Source organism: the organism of the source record quoted next, unplaced genomic scaffold (genome assembly GCF_019419815.1).
Source record: "Pyrus x bretschneideri cultivar Hongxiangsu unplaced genomic scaffold, Pyrus_bretschneideri_v1 Contig13, whole genome shotgun sequence".
NCBI lineage: Eukaryota > Viridiplantae > Streptophyta > Magnoliopsida > Rosales > Rosaceae > Pyrus > Pyrus x bretschneideri.
In genome coordinates, this window is record NW_025999424.1 from 6,419,536 (window position 1) to 6,438,356 (window position 18,821).

The following is an 18,821-nucleotide window of genomic DNA, read 5'->3' on the forward strand; positions in this document are numbered from 1 at the left end:
GCGCCGGCCACGCGCAGGCACGTGCCTGGCACGCTGACGGCGTCAACTGACGCCGTTAGGAATATTCCGTCAGTTTTGACAGATTCCATTAACGGCGTCAGGAATATTCCGTCAGAATTGACGGAATATTCTGTCTTCTTCCCCGGCTAATCTCCGGTGCCGTCGCCTGCGCCGGAAAACTGGAAAATCTTTAAAACGTTCTAACTCCTTCATTTTTCATCCAATTTTCACGATTTTTGTACCAAAATGACGCCTAGAACTAGGAGAACAACGATATACCACTTTTAAGGGTTAAAAACTACGAGATCTCACCTGTCCACACAAACCAAATCCGGCCAACTTCGAATACGGTGATCCCGACGTCCAAATCCTTCAAACGAACTACTTCGAGACTCCTTGGGACCTCACCAAGCTACCTATGAGCTTCATTTCCCCTAAACCGTGTGAATTTACGTTTGCATGAATAGTACTCAAATCGGACAACTTCGAATCGACGTGAAAACGTTGATATTCTTACCTGAAAATGGTGTGGTTGGGTTCCCACGAGCCTCACGAGCTCGAATGTGTGCTTGGTTCCTTCGATCTGTGAGTGTTTGATGGGTTTTGGTGTGTGTCCGTACGTTTTCAAAGAAGGAGGAAGGGAATGGGGCTCGGGGAACTTACAGGGAAAAGGGACAGAGGGTGGTGCAGGTGTGGGAGTGTGTGTGTGGCCCAAAGACATGCCAACACAACACAAAAACACCCCATAAACGTAACGAAATCGAACTAGGGGCAAAACTGTCTTTTCACACGTACGTTTTCGATATTTTCGGGACGGGCTGTCACAGAAAATCTGAAGGGACACTGTAAAATAATTTACATAAAAATATAGGTAAATCAATTTCCATTTTTAGTAAATTAATTTTAACACACATATAATGAGTGGTGTTAAGCCCACAATGTTGTTTTATCACTCCACCCACTCTAAAATATAAATGCCAATGACAAATATCTCTTCTTATAAAATGACATTTATGGACTTAAACAATAACCACTAACATTTTGCCACATCAACATTAGTTGAAATAGCACAAAAGAAAAAAGGAAAAAAATAATTTAAAAACCCACGCTACTATACAAACCCAACCAGTCCACATCTGCACGCCTCCCTCACGGCGGTGTCGAAGCCAGCAGCTCTTCCCTCTTCAAATTCCCTTTCTCTCTCATGACAGGTTGCAGCCTTAATCTAATTCCAGCGAAATGGAGATTGTGTACGGTGAAGGGGAAAATATGGGTAAAATCGTGGATGTGGATGGTTGTGAGGCTACAACAGTGTTGTGAAGGGTGGCATGGGGTAGGGCATGGGTGTTGGTGTAGCTAAAGTTTTTTTCTTTAGATAAATATATTACATATATGTTGATATATACCTATTACAGAAAATAAAATTTAAAGAACTAAAAGATATTTAAAAGGTTATAAGTGGAATAAGAGTAATGGTAGGAAAACTAAATTTGTAGACAAAATTGTGTAAACTAAATGACATATAAGTTGGTGATTGGATTATTACTTGCACGTTGATAAATGTGCTCATTCCTATTGGTGGCACATCATTTAGTTTGTAAATTTTGTCTACAAATTTAGTCTCTCTAACATCACCCTTGGAATAATGGTGGGGGAAAGAATGGTGTTATTATTTACCTTTTTATAGTGGGTGGAAGATAAGACAATGGGGTGGACTTAGTACCACTCCATATGATACACACACACAGACACACACACACACACAATAACAATACAATGCGAATAGTCTATGTAATCATACATGCAAAAAATGTATTTGATTAAAAATTAATTTACCTATATTTTACGTATTAGTATAGTTAAATCATTTTACACACCACATATAATAACAATAAAATATCCTGAATATATGTAATAATACATGCAAATTAATTTACCTACAAAATAAAAGAATGATATTTGATTCAAAACTAATTTACCTATATTTTACATATAAATATAGGTAAATTATCTTAGACACACATATATAATAACAATAAAATATACCTAATATATGTAATAATACATACAAAATTATATATCTATAAAATAAGAAATGTTATTTGATTCAAAATTAATTTTACATATAAATATAGGTAAAATGTTTTTTGCACGCATATATAATAATATAAAAAGTGAATAATCCATGCAACATAATTTACTCACATAAAAGATTAATTATTTGTTTTTTTCAAACAATATTATTTGATTCAAAATACTTGATTGTACGAAAGAATTCTTTTTCATACGATAGATGCCTATTATTTTTTGAATGTGGGTAAATTAATTCATATATGTTACTAACATTTATGATATAAGAAGGTAAAATTTTCATATAGGTTTAATTGTCATCATAATTAGGATGAGTAATAACATATTGACATAATTGGGTTTTGTAGCAATAAATAGTGAATATGTTACATATTTGTCTACATGACAATCTGTTTGAAATTTAGGTTTTATCTGAATGTTGAATATTAGGTGGGTTTTTGGGCCGGATTTGTGGTTATTGGTGGGTCAGATCTATCACATACAATTGGTTTCGATGGGTGAGCTTCCTTACATAGCCATATGTATGGCGGCTCCGCCTTGCTTAGCTCGTGGTCACTATAGATCTCTCTAGATGCGATGAAGTTGCTGGTGGTCTTGCCAGTGTGTCATAATCCTATGCATTTGAGTTTCCTTCTAGGATTAGTTTAGATAACTTGTTTATAATGTTGTCCCACTTTGCAAATAACGTGGTCTTACTTTTTAGCGATTTGGCTTCTAGTCTATTGTGGTTGTAGTCTTTAAGGTTATATCTCCACATCAAAACACCACATACTTCACAACTTCCTTGTATTGCGCATCTTAAGGATGATCATTCAATCACGCGGGTAAACCTCTTAACTAATGATTATTTTAGTAGTAAATTTTGTTTTCATGACTACATCACTCCAATCCAAGTATAATAGCTCAATGGATTTTTTCTATATAGGTCGGTCACTCAAGCGTATATGTGTGACTGAAAATTATGTTACTGACAGTTGCCTATCCGAACTTCTGAACGCCCACACTGATGTTAACAATTGCATATATACTCAGTACTATTTCATAATCAAATGTGCTCATACATCTTTACTTTTTATGTATCAGTACACGAGAAATCAAGAACTATGGAATTATTCCCAACATGCAAACACCATACACCAATAACCAAGATCACCAACAATTTGTCGATAATCCAGTTAGAAAGCGTCTTCTCTTGTTCATAGGGATTATGATTCTCTTCATAGGGAAAGTAAGCACTGTTGGAAAAGATTCGGATATAAATTTGTATAGGATTATTGCGTGGTAAAAATTCAAATACTAGGCAGTAGCAAATAGATTGGGAGAGAAAAAAAAAATAGAGTTTGGTAGCCGTCATCCATTGCATACATACACTTCCTAGCAGAAAATTAAGCTCTCTCCCTATATATGTCTCCCTCTCTCTCTCTCTCTCATTCTCTCACGCATGGCAATTACACCTTTCTCTCCCACCATTAAATGCAATTGCACCCTCTCAATACGCTCTGCAATTACTCCCTCTGCCCCCCTATCTCCTTCCTTGCCTTTCTCTATTTCCTAAAGCCACTTCCCTTTCTTCTTCCTCATCTTCTCCTTCTTTTTCTTTACCTTCTCCAACTTCCAAAACCTTTTACTACTCCAGAGTTGACAATATATATATATATATATATAAAAATCTTACACACCAAAATTCGGACGCCGGAAAACCACTTTTGGGGCACCCAGAAGTGGTTAATTTCCCGGCACCAGGTTAAGCCCAAAACCAGATCTACAGCGCCTCGCTCTCTAGGGGTTTTGATCAGGTGCAGATACACAACATCATACATCTATAGGTACATATTCTTCCAACCTAGATTTTCGCATGCCCTAAACTTCTCATTTTCTTTTTCTATTTTTGTCCGAAGGCTTCTGTCTTCTCAGTATTTGTAACGCTTTTTACAATTTTTGTTTTTTGAGTTTTTCTAACATTAATTTGGCTTTTTGTGCAGCTAGGGCAAGACCAGAAAATATAAGGAGAAACTTGGGTTGTTACAGTTTGGATTACTCCCGAGATATTCGTGTGCGTTATATGTTTGGTTTAGATCGATCGATCGATTTTTTTTTTTTATTTTTTTGAAGACTCAAGCCGTATTGAAATCGTCAACCCCTTTAATCTCTTCATATACTCACACTCTCCAGTTCATCACCAAGTGCAAAATTGAACCGTGTGACAAAACCTCATTTTGTCTTCTCTCTGTCTCTTTGTTTTTTCACCTGAACATTTTCACATTTATCCCTCTGTCTAGAGCAAACTCAAAAGTCCAAATCAACCTCAAACCCACTAAACTAAGAAACTAATCCCCACAAATTAAAATTCAGGTTGTTTTTGAGTATTTTTGGCCTTGAAGTATGCCAGCCGGGCTTATGATTCCTACGAGAAACATGCCTTCCATGATGGGAAGCAATGGGAACATTACTGGGTTTGCATCAACTTCAGGACTCACACTTGGTCAGGTCAGTGTGCTTAAATTTGAGTTTTTTGTGTAATTGGTATACTGATTTACAAATCTACGCCTTTGCTTTTCAGGCAAATTAGATCTAATTTTTTCCAATGATTCGGCTATTTATCTAAAATAAGTTATTTTTGAACCAAGAGAAAAATTAACAAGTGGATTTTATAAATCAGTACGTCAAGATCCAATTTCCTAGTTTTTATCCTTATCCATCTTCGTTTCGGTATTTTAACATTTTAATTAATTAATTTTATAACGTAAGATGGGTTTGACTACTCAGGTAGTTCAAAAAATACTTTTGTGGCAAAATCCGTCTCGGTATTAGAAAAAAGTTGGAATGGTTTCCACTACAAACACGGGCACAGAGATCTAAGTTCAACGCGTTTTCTTGTTCATTATTTCAAAGAATATTTTAGTATTGACCTAATACACAGGTCAGCGTGCGCTAAGAAACTACTATATAGGAGATGCGTATTGGTTTTTTTTTATTTCCTGTTGAGTGGATACATTTTTCCATTTTGTTGTTATTAGATTGAAAAACCATAAGCTTGCTAAGCCCTTGGGACAAAAATCAATATCTTAAAGATCTCTGGATATGTTGCAGCCAAATATGATGGACGCCGGTAATCTGCACCCGCTAGACATGGCTCCAAACACCTCTGAAAGCGACATTCCTCGGTTCCGAGATGATGACTTCGACAGTGCTAACAAATCCGGCAGCGACAACCCTGAGGGCGGTTCCGGTGATGACCAAGAAAACCCCCGACCCAAAAAGAAGCGTTATCACCGCCACACTCAGCATCAGATCCAAGAAATGGAAGCGTAAGTAATATTTATTAAGTAGTCTCAAACCTCCTAAACAAGCTTATGTTAAGCAGTTGTTCGAAATCTTTTAGTTCACCTTTGAATTAGTCTTGTTTTGGTTGTTTTATTTAGTTTTTTCAAGGAATGTCCCCACCCAGATGACAAGCAGAGGAAGGAACTGAGCCGGGAATTAGGTTTGGAACCATTACAAGTCAAATTTTGGTTTCAAAACAAGCGCACCCAAATGAAGGTATATATTTGTTCATGAAATATCTTTAATAAGGGCTTTGGAATACTTAAACTTTGTCTTTTTTAATTTTTCCTTTGTTGAAGCTACTAATTGACTGTTTTTGTTTGCTGCTAATGCTACATTACAGACTCAGCATGAGCGGCATGAGAACACACAACTTCGGAACGAAAACGAAAAGCTCCGTGCTGATAACATGAGGTACAGAGAAGCGCTAGGTAATGCCTCATGCCCCAATTGTGGCGGCCCAACAGCTCTAGGGGAGATGTCTTTCGACGAACACCATCTGAGACTCGAAAATGCTCGATTACGAGAAGAGGTAGAGAAAATTAAAGATCAAGAAAATATCAAACACATTTATTACTTGGTGGATATTTTACCTATTTTAGTATAACAAATTAGGATGACATTCTATTGGCAGATGCGCAGAATGTTACATATATGTTTCAGATTCGTGGCAAATGATATGTCGTCTGATTGATAACTTATTTCCTTTATTGTTCAGATTGATAGTATATCAGCGATAGCTGCGAAGTACGTTGGCAAACCATTAGGAACCTACCCTCTCATGTCTTCTCCTGTTCCTTCCCGTGGTCAACTTGATCTTGGGGTTGGGAGCTTTGGTGGTCAGCCAGGCATGGGCGGTGAGATGTATGGTGCTGGAGACCTTCTCAGGTCAATCAGTGCACCAAGTGAGGCAGACAAGCCAATGATAATTGAGCTTGCTGTTGCAGCTATGGAGGAACTCTTCAGAATGGCCCAAATGGGTGAACCCTTATGGATGACAAGCTTTGATGGCACCACCACCGTACTCAATGAAGATGAGTACATCAGAACATTCCCTCGTGGAATCGGGCCAAAACAAAATGGCTTCAAAACTGAAGCTTCACGTGAGAGTGCAGTTGTTATCATGAACCACATTAACCTTGTTGAGATTCTTATGGATGTGGTAAGCTTAACAACTCCATTACACATTTACATACGTGTCTTCATTAATGTCATCATCATATTGTTCTATTAAAAAAAATTAATAATAACGTCTTTGAATTAAGGAATCACATGAACCCTAACTATTACTTGTGATTTATAACGCGTAGAATCAATGGTCGACTGTGTTTTCTGGGATTGTGTCAAGAGCTCTGACCCTTGAAGTCCTATCATCTGGCGTGGCTGGAAATTACAATGGAGCCTTGCAAGTGGTATGTAAATTTTCCCCTCAAAATTCAATTTTAGCTCTCCTTGTTTTATCATGAATTGTTTAGATTTCGTGCCACATATATTCTTGCATTAAAATACTGTTTGTGATTAATTGGTAGATGACGGCAGAATTCCAAGTTCCTTCACCACTTGTTCCAACTCGTGAGAGTTATTATGTGAGGTACTGCAAACAGCATGCCGATGGCACCTGGGCTGTGGTTGATGTTTCATTGGACGACTTGCGCCCCAATCCTGCGCCTAGATCTTGTCAAAGAAGGCCCTCGGGATGCCTAATTCAAGAAATGCCAAATGGATATTCAAAGGTATACAATTAAACACTATATAATGCGTGTTTCACTTTCATGTGACATTTAATTATGGCCGAATTTTTAAAGTAAATATATTTCATCAATTGATAAAGTTTTGGTGCATTAGGTTACATGGGTTGAGCATGCTGAAGTGGATGAAAGAGGTGTTCACAACCTCTATAAGCAGCTGGTTAGCTCCGGCCATGCATTTGGCGCGAAACGATGGGTTGCCACATTGAACCGCCAATGCGAACGTCTAGCTAGTGCAATGGCATCAAACATCACTACTGGTGATATTGGAGGTAATAACAATTTAGTTTGCTATTTCATTTTTCTTTTGTAATATTTTCGGGGAATGGTATAAGGCACTAATTTTGCATGGGGCTATTCTGCTACGTTTTAGTATTCACTAACAAAATAGTCCGTTAAAAGATTACGCGTCTCGAAAATGACATAATCTGTTAATGCCCACATGTTAATTTAAGCCTAATTATTTTCGATATAAATTCATTAACCCTAATTGTTTCTATTTGTTACGTTCATGGTTAATTAGTGATTACAAATCAAGAAGGGAGAAAAAGCATGCTAAAATTGGCTGAAAGAATGGTGATTAGCTTCTGTTCTGGAGTGAGTGCATCAACCACTCACACATGGACCACACTGTCTGGAACCGGTGCCGATGATGTCCGGGTGATGACCCGAAAAAGTGTGGATGATCCCGGAAGGCCTCCAGGTATTGTGCTCAGTGCCGCCACATCTTTTTGGCTTCCAGTTCCTCCCAAAAGAGTCTTTGAGTTTCTCCGCGATGAGAACTCTCGCAGCGAGGTACAGACACTTCAACTAGTCTTCAAACTTAATTAGTTGTGCTCTGATTCTTGGAATAAATTTACCAAATCTAATACAGGACCCAAATTAATGCGTACCTACATTTTGCAGAAGCCTGAGAATTATATTCCAAATTATAAATAAATATTACCATGCATGTGTCTCAGAAAAATGTAACAGAACTAGTACATGAACCATTACTAAAACATACCATATACGGACTAGCATACACAGACACCATTTGCACAGTAAGTAATTTCAATGGAAGATCAAAAGCATATTTGTCACATCCCACATAATATAGAAACAAATACCACAGAAAACCTAGGCTTATTTTGTGTCAACGTCAGCCGAAAAAAAAAGGAAAGGAAAAAAAAAAAACCAAGATGGAAGTTTGGTTTTTACAAACAATCAGCTAATTAAACTGAAAGCACACATTTATCCGCCCTAAATTGTTCTAATTGAGTAATTGTGATGGTCACTTATGCTTGCAGTGGGATATTCTTTCCAATGGGGGAATTGTTCAAGAGATGGCACACATTGCGAATGGTCGCGACACTGGGAATTGCGTGTCTCTACTACGAGTAAATGTAGCTTTATGTTTTATAATAATTTTGTTTTCCCTAATTAAGTATATTTCTTGCTCTTCACATAACAATTGACATAGTAACATAAAATTAATTTGTAGAGTGCCAATTCAAGCCAGAGCAACATGCTGATACTGCAAGAGAGCTGCACTGACCCAACAGCTTCCTTTGTGATTTATGCACCAGTTGACATTGTTGCCATGAATGTGGTGCTGAATGGGAGTGACCCTGACTATGTTGCCCTTCTTCCTTCTGGGTTTGCTATACTCCCGGATGGAGCCGGCATTGGAGACTCTGGCTCTGGTGGTGGTTCCCTTCTCACTGTTGCTTTTCAGATCTTGGTTGATTCAGTCCCAACTGCTAAGCTGTCTCTCGGGTCGGTTGCAACAGTTAACAATCTTATTGCTTGCACTGTTGAGAGGATCAAAGCTGCATTGTCATGCGACAATGCGTGAACTTCATGACTCAATTAGTTAATTTAAATAGGTAATCTAATTATACATGGCACATGTTACAAGTTAATTGCATGTCACATATTTGGTGTGTAATATTAGTCAAATAATCGTTTGCCCTTATTTTGTTGCAATATTTTGAGGACGAGGAAGGGAGGTGAAATGAGAGATACAGCTGGTGGTAAGGAATTTCGGCAGCTTATACCCGGGAGGGGAGAAGTCAAGAGCGCACCCTACATGATCTTTTTGTATAATCTATAGAGATTAGGGGTTCGGGTATTGACTTCGTTGAACTATGTTAAAGGCAAATTAAGCGCTTGAGACCTTATTAATTTTTTGTTTTTGCTTGTATTGAACTTTCTCCTTTTCCACCTCTAACCCTGTACACAAGATTAGGGTTTTGGCCATATATTGCTTTTCTTTATGGTCAAACGTTCAGGGTTTCTTTTTTGAAAAAGGTTTTTAAAAGTATGGTTTTATTTTAAGAATTTTCTTTTTTTTTTTAAGTAATTTGTGTTGAATGATTGTGGATTGTTTGCCTTTGTTGGTATTCGCGACTTTTGATTTAGGCTGTTTATTACGGAAAAAGTTATACAATGCATCAGTGTTTGAGATGTAACATTGCATTCAAAAATTGGATTTTGATAGTTACAATCCGACTGCTCAAACGCTAATACATCTTATATGCTGGTGCATTTCAATGCAATGCACCAATGTAGAAAAAAAAAGCAGTTTTATAATCCCAAATGTATAGAGTTATGTGATACCTTAAATACAAGTTGTTGATAAAAACGTAGCCCTTCATTAGCTCAATTGGTTAGGGGAGGTAGTGTAAGGATATAGACAGTGGCTAGGATTGTGCCATTTGTCACAAGATTGTAAGCCTTAGTTAGTTTGTTAGAGAGTGTGTTCTCTATATAAATACATCATTGTAATAGCTTGAAGTTAAGAAAACCAATATAACAGTTCTGCAGTTTCTCTTTCTAAAACCTTTCTCTCTCTAGTTCTTGAAATTCTTATCTTTTCACTCGATCTCTCCTTTCTACATTAACATGGTATCAATCGCCATTGTTGCTCATGCTGCTTTTTCCGATCCTTCGGCTGCTTCCGCTCAACTTCTCGATCTTTGATTCTTTCTGTTTCTTGACAACAGTACATTGTTGCGTTCTTGGACGAATTCTGGTATTTTCTTCCTCTGTGATTTCTAAGGTTTCCGAATTTCTTGATCTCCTTCTTTCTGCAATTACAAGATTGTGCACACTAGGTGTTTGTGAAATCTCTTCTATCAATTTTCCATCTCAATTATGCAAATATGGTTATTTCATCTCAATTGCAAATTCTACAATCGCCTATTACTGGTCTTATATCTACAATTTCCACGTCTATGAATGTTAAGCTTGATGATTCTAATTACTTGAATTGGCAATTCCAAATGCAATTGTTACTTGAGGAACAAGGTATCATGGGATTTGTTGATGGCTCCACTCCTTGTCCATCTTGCTATATTACTTGTTCTGCTACTTCCAATGCTTCTGGTGCTGATGCTGATTATTCTTCTACTCAATCTAAGAATGAAGATTACATTGTTTGGAAGATGCACGATCGTGCCTTTATGCAGTTGATTACTGCAACTTTGTCACCTGTTGCAATTTCATGTGCTATTAGAAGCACAAGTGTCTGTGATCTTTGGACTTGGTTAAAGGAACAATTTTCTATTGTCTCTTGGACTAGTATTTTTCAGCTCAAGTCGAATCTTCAAACTATTAAGAAAGGGGCTAATTTTGTGTCTCAATATCTACAAAGAATTAAGGAAGCTCGCGATTACCTCTTTGCTGCTGGAGTTACTTTTGCAGATAAGGATATTGTTATCTTAGCACTAAATGTTCAACCTCCTAAGTTCAATACTTTTCGCAGTGCTATAAGGGGTTGTGAGAGTGTTATTTCTCTCCAAGAATTCAGGGTGCAACTTCTTGCTGAAGAATTGATTGTTGACAGCAATGTGAATTCTCAATTTATGTCTGCCATGATGGCTAATAACTCTGGTGGTTCTAAATTCTCAACATCAATTTGGTGGTGCTAATCCTGGTTTTTCAGGTCATAATTATGGGGTGGGTATCGATCTTTCAACAATAACAATAAGGGTAAAGGAAAATATAATCAGGGATATATGTATCCTAATCCTAATCCTAGACAACAGTTTCCCAATCATGGTTCACATTCAGGGGTTTTTGGACCTTCTCCATCACAATAAGTTCCTTATCAATTATGTAATCAGCTTGGCCACACTGCTCCATTTTGTCATTCAAAATAGTTGGAAATATAGGGATGCCAAATTTGTGGTAAGACAAATCATACTACCTGGTATTGTTTTTTCAATGATAAATGTCCCAACTGTGGTTGTCCACATTATCCTCAAATGTCCAGCAATGCTTATGCTCATTCCGCACCAACTTTTTCTCCTCAATCCAATATCCAAGCTATGCATACAGTATCTTCTCAGTCATCTTTAGCCACCACACCTCATCGCCAACCACAAATTTCGCTCACTAACTCGGGGGCTACAAATCATATGACTACAGTTCTCAGTAACTTGTCTTTGGCATCTCTTTATCTTTCTAATGAGAGAATGCAAACTGGCAATGGTAAAGGTTTGAAAATATCACATATTGGTAGCTCCATTATTCAAACACCTGTGCAACCATTAAAATTGAATTCAATTCTCTATGTGCCTAGACTATCTCACAACTTGTTATCAGTTCATCACATTTGCCTTGATAACAATTGTTGGTTAGTGTTTAAAGCTTATTATTTTTGGATTCAGGACAAAGCCACATGGAGGATATTGTACAAAGGACAATGTAGTAATGGACTTTACCCTATTCCATCACTTGTCAATCATTATTCACTTTATTCTCAAGGTAATTCTACAACTTCTGCATTGCTTGGACAACTTGTTACCTCTAATCTCTGGCACAGTAGGTTAGGGCACCCCTCAAATAATATTGCCTCTGTAATGCTAAATAAGTCTCATATATCTTGTACAAAGGATATTGTTCATATGCTTTGTCATAGTTTTTTAGAGGGCAAGTTCACTAAATTGCCCTTTGGATATTGTTCATATGCTTTGTCATAGTTTTTTAGAGGGCAAGTTCACTAAATTGCCCTTTCAGTCTAGTGAACACAAATCTGTAATTCCATTTGAAATTGTACATGGTGACCTTTGGGGTCCTCCATATAATTTCATTGATGGTTACAAGTACTATGTGACTCTTATTGATGAGTGTACTAGATATTGTTGGTTGTTTTCTCTTGTTAATAAATTAGATTTCTTTGAAACTTTTGTTGCCTTCCATTCGTTTGTGCAAACTCAATTCTCTGCTTGTATTACAACTTTGCAAATTGATGGTGATGGGGAATATATTAACAATAAACTTCAAACCTTTCTTCACAGTAAAAGGATTATTCACCATAAGTCTTGTTCACATACCCCAGAACAAAATGGCTTGGCTGAGAGAAAATATAGACACATTGTTGAAACCACTGTCACACTGTTACAATCTGCAAAATTACCTTCTTCTTTATGGACCTTTGCTTGCCAAGTTGCTGTCTATCTTATAAATAAAATGCCTACACCAGTTTTGAAAAATTGCTCACCATTTGAAATACTTTTTGGGACTCCTCTTGTTTTGACACATCTTAAGGTGTTGTTTTCCTCTATTGAGACCTTACATTCAGACAAAGTTACAAGCTAAAACCATAGAGTGTGTTTTTCTTAGGTATGCATCCAAATACAAAGGATTTATTTGTTTTGATGTGTTAAAGGATAGGTTCTCAATTTCTAGGCATGTAGTGTTTGATGAGTCTAGATTTCCTACACTCGTTTGTCTTTATTACCTAAGCACAAACCTATGACATCTTTTTTCTCTCAGTTATTGCCACCACTTCCAATTCCAAATATGGACAATGTCTTAGTTCAATCTCAGATAACACCACTATCACCACCACACCAAGGAGCATTCTCACCAATAGTCTTACCTCCACCAACAGACTATTTATCCACTGAGATAATATCCTCGCTATCAATTTCTTCTGCATTACCTCACATTTCACCATCACACCAGATAGTATCTCTTCTCTGTCCTTTATTGTTACTACAAGTCTTACTCCTCAACTCCTTATGGACTCTGACTTTAGTCTTGGTCTACTTCAAGTGGTTTTACCAAATGCTCCACTCAATCTGCATCATATGCAAACTAGAAGTAAGAATGGCATCATCAAGAATAAGGTGTTTTTGAGCCAAGTAGCTGAATCTAGTGCTGTTGATTCAACTTTGGTGGAACCTGCAACCTATAAATCTGCAATGAAGGTACCAGTTTGGTTTAAAGCTATACAAGAAGAGATTGATGCATTGAATAATCAACACACTTGGAGTCTTGTACATTTGCCTCTTCCCAAGAATCTTGTTGGCTGCAAATGGGTTTTCAAACTAAAAAAGAACTCAGATGGGACAGTGGCTAGGCATAAAGCTAGACTTGTTGCAAAGTGGTTTAGTCAAGAGCCTGGCTTGGATTATGGTGAAACCTTTAGTCCTGTGGTTAAACCAACCACTATGAGATTAGTTCTAACTTTGGCAGCTCACTTCAATTAGACTCTCAAACAATTGGATGTCAAGAATGTTTTTTTTTTCATGGATTGTTAAATGAAGAAGTGTATATGGCTCAACCTCCTGGTTTTGGAGATGTTGCACATCATGAATTAGTTTGCGAACTTCACAAGTCACTGTATAGGTTGAAATAGGCTCTTCGAGCCTATAATGACAGATTTACAAGCTTTTTTCCCTCTCTTGGGTTTCAATCCACATATTTTGATTCTTCTCTATTTGTTAGGGCTATTGGCAAGGATATTGGGGTGTTTTACTCTATATCGATGATATTATCATCACTGGCAATTCTACTTTAGTTATTCAACAGGTGATTCACTTTTTAACCTCTGAATTTGACATCAACGACTAGGGAGAGCTCCATTATTTTCTGGGAATTCAAGTTACCAAAACTGCCAAGGGGTTATTTTTGTCTCGATCCAAATACATTTAGGATTTGTTGCAGAAAGTTAAGATGGTGGATTGTAAGGCTTGTGACACTCCTTGTTTACCTTACAATCGGTTAATTAAAGATGATGGTACTCCTACAACAATCCAATAGTATATAGAAGTATAGTTGGAGCATTACAATATCTCACCTCCACTCGACCGGATATTGCATTCTCAGTTCATCAAGTCTACCAATTTATGCATTCTCCAATGGTGTCACATTTTCAAGTAGTTAAGAGGATTTTAAGGTATCTAAAGGGGACATTATCTGTTGGCATTTCTTATACTCAAAGAGATTTAACATTGAAGGCATTTAGTGATGCAGATTGGGCTGGTGATCCCAATGATAGGCGATCAACTACTAGTTTGGTTGTATTTTTAGGAAACAATCATATTTCTTGGTCTTCCAAGAAACAAAACACTGTTTCTCATTCATCAACAAAACTATAATATAAAGTTATGTCTACTACATCTGCTGAGATTGATTGGATTCTACAATTGCTGGAATTTATGCATGTCAAGTCTGCAGTCCACTCCTGTTCTCTTTTGTGACAATCTTTCTTCCATAGCATTGTCCTTTAATCCTGTTCAACACTAATGCACGAAGCATATTGAGATTAATGTGCACTTTGTGCGTGAAAGGGTTACTAAGAAGAAACTTTTTGTTCAGTTTGTCTCATTTCGAGAACAATTTGCAAATATCTTAACTAAGGGTTTCAGTGCTCCTCTTTTTCAGTCTCATTGTGTCAATCTCATGCTTGGATCATCGAATCATGAGTTTAAAGGGGCATGTAAGGATATAAACAGTGCCTAGGATTGTGCCACTTGTCACAAGATTGTAAGCCTTAGTTAGTTAGTTTGTTAGAAAGTGTGTTCTCTATATAAATACATCATTGTAATAGCTTGAAGGTTAAGAAAACCAATATAACAGTTCTACAGTTTCTCTCTCTAAAACCTTTCTCTCTCTCTCTCTCTCTAGTTCTTAAAAATCTAATCTTCTCTCTCGATCTCTCCCTCTCTACATGAACAGGTAGGGGGAGTTAGGATGAGGATGGGCCAAGGGGTTTGCTTCTTCCCATTTTTACTAGGAAAAAAACAAGCAATTAAAGCAAGTCTCCAAGATGAGCGAAGAAGCTTAATCTTAGTTAGGGAGGAAATTATCTCAAAGGTGACAAATTTTAAGTTGAAAAACGCTTAAATGTAAATTATATGTGGATAAATTAGGTAATCCAATAATTTCATATGTGCCACCGGTTCTTTAGATTGCGAAGATATATACTCTATGTAACTTGCTATTTATTATCAAACAATCAATTAAGAACTATTTATCAAATGAGTACAGATCATGTCTAAATGTATGATTCTAGTTGAGTTTAATAATTGTCCGACAACATTTGATCACTTAACCATAATTCTTTTTGCTTTTTCCAGTCCATTTTAATGTAGGCATCACATCATCAGATATAAAGATTATTCCATTAATTAGTTACACATTTTGAACATCTGCAACGTAATATTTAAATTGTACATACTTTTGTACAGCAAGAAAACTCACTGATTGACACTTAATAACTAGAAATATGAACCTCTCTAAACCCTCATTGACTCTTAGTCCTCCATGGTGCAAGAGAAATTGCAGTTGTAGTACAAAATTACTAATTGGAATAAATGCGGCTTTTATAATTAAACAGGAAGGCTTGTTGCTGGGTTCTGGTTCAACATGCATATGTAATATTGTCAGCAGTGCTTTGTATTCATTTCATGGTGTGAATTCTTGGAAGTAATGTTACAATTAATGTATCTTCAAACTCTGTATCATCTCATAAAAATGATGACCTTTCTGCACTATATCTAGAAAGAAAATGTAAAAACAAGAAGTCAAGTTGAAAAGTTTTCACGATATTGTTTGCCATGAACCATTTGAGACAATGCGCGGGCACACGCACACATACATACGACAAAAATTATCCATACCCACAAATTGTGATGCACTTTTCAATAGAAAAAATGGATGTCTATTAGACTAAGTCTTGATGACCGTATGATTTGTAGAAAGAAAAACAACGGAAATATCTAAAATGAATGGAGGAACCCACAATGAACTGGCATGTTTAACTGACATCACACCAATAGTTTTCTAGGCATCACGCTTAGGGTTAGATTGCATTACACGAACCTGGAGAAATGAAGCTTCTTGAAAAGTTCTGTTAAATCTATCTTCATCCAAATGTGCTCTAATACAACGACTCGTGTGTCCAAATATTATGATTTTTATAATTTTAAAGCGTGAATTTACAAAAATGCCCTTTGAGGTGAAAAACGTTGACTTTTGTTGACCGCCTTGTCATGTCACGTAAGATTCGTTTCCTTGGCGTATTCTAGTAGTAATCATCATTACAAACGAATGGGATTAAGCATAATGAAATTTAGAGTTATAACAAAAGAGTTATGAACGAGCAAAGATAGGGATGAAATGGTCATTTGACCATAATCTAGAAGGCTCCAGATTTGCTAGAGCAACAATTTGGAAGCCACGTATGTGGTTGTGATGAAAAGAAAAGAAGAGAAATAAGGGGAAAAGAGGGAGAGAAGACCAATCAGGAGAAAGAAAGGTGGGATGTTGCCCAATCAGAAAAGAAAGAAAGAAGGGAAAGGAGAGAAAAGAGAGCCCAACCTTTAAGACCCCTATTCGACCCGTTTGCCCATTGCGACTCGGTTCCCTGAATCAGTTCTTGGTGCCATTTTCAGACAAGATTTCGTTGGTTTTTTTGGCAATTCGTAGCCACCCCTCCCCCCCCCCCAACCTGGAAACAACTCTACATCAACTCCTCTTCCATTTCCACCTAAATCCCACTTTGTTTAACCCCATATTCATAAAGAACGAAACCCGTTGGGTTTATAGGTGCACGGCGGCAATTCGCCGTTCTTGCAAGCACCATCGTCGACCACCACCCTTGTTCAACTCCCCTTAAGGCATGGATCAAAGCCCAAACACGTTTGGGGGCGGCGGAACGTGCAAATTCGACGAATCGAAGAACAACCATTTTAGGGTTTTCCAGCTAATCGAGGTGGTTTTTCAAGCGTTTCCCAGTCGAATTGGACTTCGTCTAGGTATGAAAGTTCTTCCCCTTAATGAGCTATACATTCCTGTAAAATTTGATAATTTTTGGAGTTGGTCAAAAAATTGGATTTCCGACCGTGGCCTTCTAGGTCACCGCCTCATGGCGGCTCATGCGGCAGCGCGTGGGGTGAACCCAAAGTCCTTCTTTAGGTTTTTCAATGTGCCAAATCCGAATTCACTATCTATTTTCCCAAATTTGACTATTTTAGTAAAGTTTTACTAAATCGTCCCTATTTGTGTTTAGGTGCGTTGGTGGGAAGTGGCACCATCCTGGCTAGTTCGAGCAACTTCTAGGCAATGGAATACTTGTGAGTGGACCCCTTCTTAACTTGCATGGTTTTTATAAAACATTAGGTTGCATTCACGAAAAGCATGATTTCTTGATTTTACATTTATGCATTATTTACGATTTATTTAAATTGCTTTTACGAAATATTTATTATTTCTCGAATTTATGTTTTACGAAAGGTTATGAATATTTGGATGTTCGTATATGAAATTCTATGGTTTTCAAATGTGATCTATTTTACGGATTTATGAATATGAACTATTATGGATTTATGAGATGAGGCTTTGAGCTTTTTAGCTCCGGTGATTGGATATGAGATTGCGAGGTATATTTTTGGTACGTATCTAGTAGGTTATCATACAACACATCCACACAACACAGGTATGTAGATGTCTATGGCTATAGGACACAGTTGAGGATAATTATGTCATACCCCCCAGCTTCACTAGCCACAGCTAGTGTCAGTGTTATGATGTTATATGTTTCTTCTCTAGCGTAATCCAGAGTTATATAGCTTCACCTTTGGGTGATGGGGTCTACCATGTTTCTTCACTAGCGTAACCCAGTGTCGTAAAGCTTCATCTTCGGGTGATGGACAGGTACTGCCTTCGGACGACTATGATACCCATAGAGAGTACAACATTGATGGGATTCAAGAAGGTTTTCCGGATTTGCCTTCGGGCGGCTATATTCATTTCTGACCATGGTTTCATACGTACCGATTTGATGAACGTTTTCATGGCATGTAGAGTTTTCAGAAAAGTACTATGTAGTATTATATATATGTGTTTTCAAAATAGGGGGTTAGTATGTTAAAAAAGAAAATGGTTTTCTTATTATTATTAGTATTATTATTATAAACTTTGGTCCACTCACCTTTTTTGTTTTTGCGCCCCCCTTAGGAATTAGAATTGAGGCATACAGTCTCGGCGTCAGGGCAATTCAACGTAAGGATCTTCGAGTCTTCTTAGGCTAAGACCCATTCTTTTATTCATACCTTTTTATAATAATTCTTCCACATTATCTTTTAGTAGTTGTATGCTCTAAACATGGTTCTGCATTCGTATATTTCTTTCTAATCACATATTTTCATTCGTATACATGTCTAAAATGGTTTCGTCACCCTCGAGTGTCAGCCAGCACATGCCTATTATGATATTTGAGGATATCGGGATCGGGGCGTGTCATCTAAGGACTGACAAAGATGTAACTTACAAAGTCTTTAACTTAATAGAAATATGAAGTAATATTTTTTTAGAAAAGTAGGAAAGTAATTTTTTTTTTTTTTTAAAAAAACAATATTATGTATCCTAAGATTGGGGAAG

General features: G+C 37.1%; 2 protein-coding genes across 5 annotated transcripts; both read left to right on the top strand.

Moving 5' to 3' along the window:
- Positions 1 to 3,519: 3,519 nt before the first annotated feature.
- On the top strand, positions 3,520 to 9,490 carry LOC103934236 (homeobox-leucine zipper protein HDG2). Of its 4 annotated transcripts, none has more exons than XM_018644250.2 (13): positions 3,520 to 3,917; positions 4,074 to 4,578; positions 5,182 to 5,399; positions 5,514 to 5,631; positions 5,759 to 5,947; positions 6,134 to 6,577; positions 6,726 to 6,827; positions 6,945 to 7,148; positions 7,261 to 7,435; positions 7,687 to 7,958; positions 8,453 to 8,548; positions 8,647 to 9,031; positions 9,151 to 9,490. In XM_018644250.2, exons 2-12 carry the CDS (start codon positions 4,474 to 4,476, stop codon positions 8,998 to 9,000), a joined length of 2,277 nt encoding a protein of 758 aa, XP_018499766.2. In that variant the 5' UTR covers positions 3,520 to 3,917; positions 4,074 to 4,473; the 3' UTR covers positions 9,001 to 9,031; positions 9,151 to 9,490. The 4 variants fall into 4 exon arrangements, with proteins under 4 accessions (XP_018499766.2, XP_048435093.1, XP_048435094.1 ...); XM_048579136.1 differs by having other exon boundaries at positions 8,453 to 8,542; positions 9,141 to 9,490; XM_009343966.3 differs by having other exon boundaries at positions 3,521 to 3,917; positions 9,141 to 9,490.
- Positions 9,491 to 13,174: 3,684 nt separating this feature from the next.
- LOC125474743 (uncharacterized mitochondrial protein AtMg00820-like) lies at positions 13,175 to 13,645 on the top strand. The gene has a single exon (XM_048578721.1). It carries the CDS (start codon positions 13,175 to 13,177, stop codon positions 13,643 to 13,645), a length of 471 nt encoding a protein of 156 aa, XP_048434678.1.
- Positions 13,646 to 18,821: the final 5,176 nt, after the last annotated feature.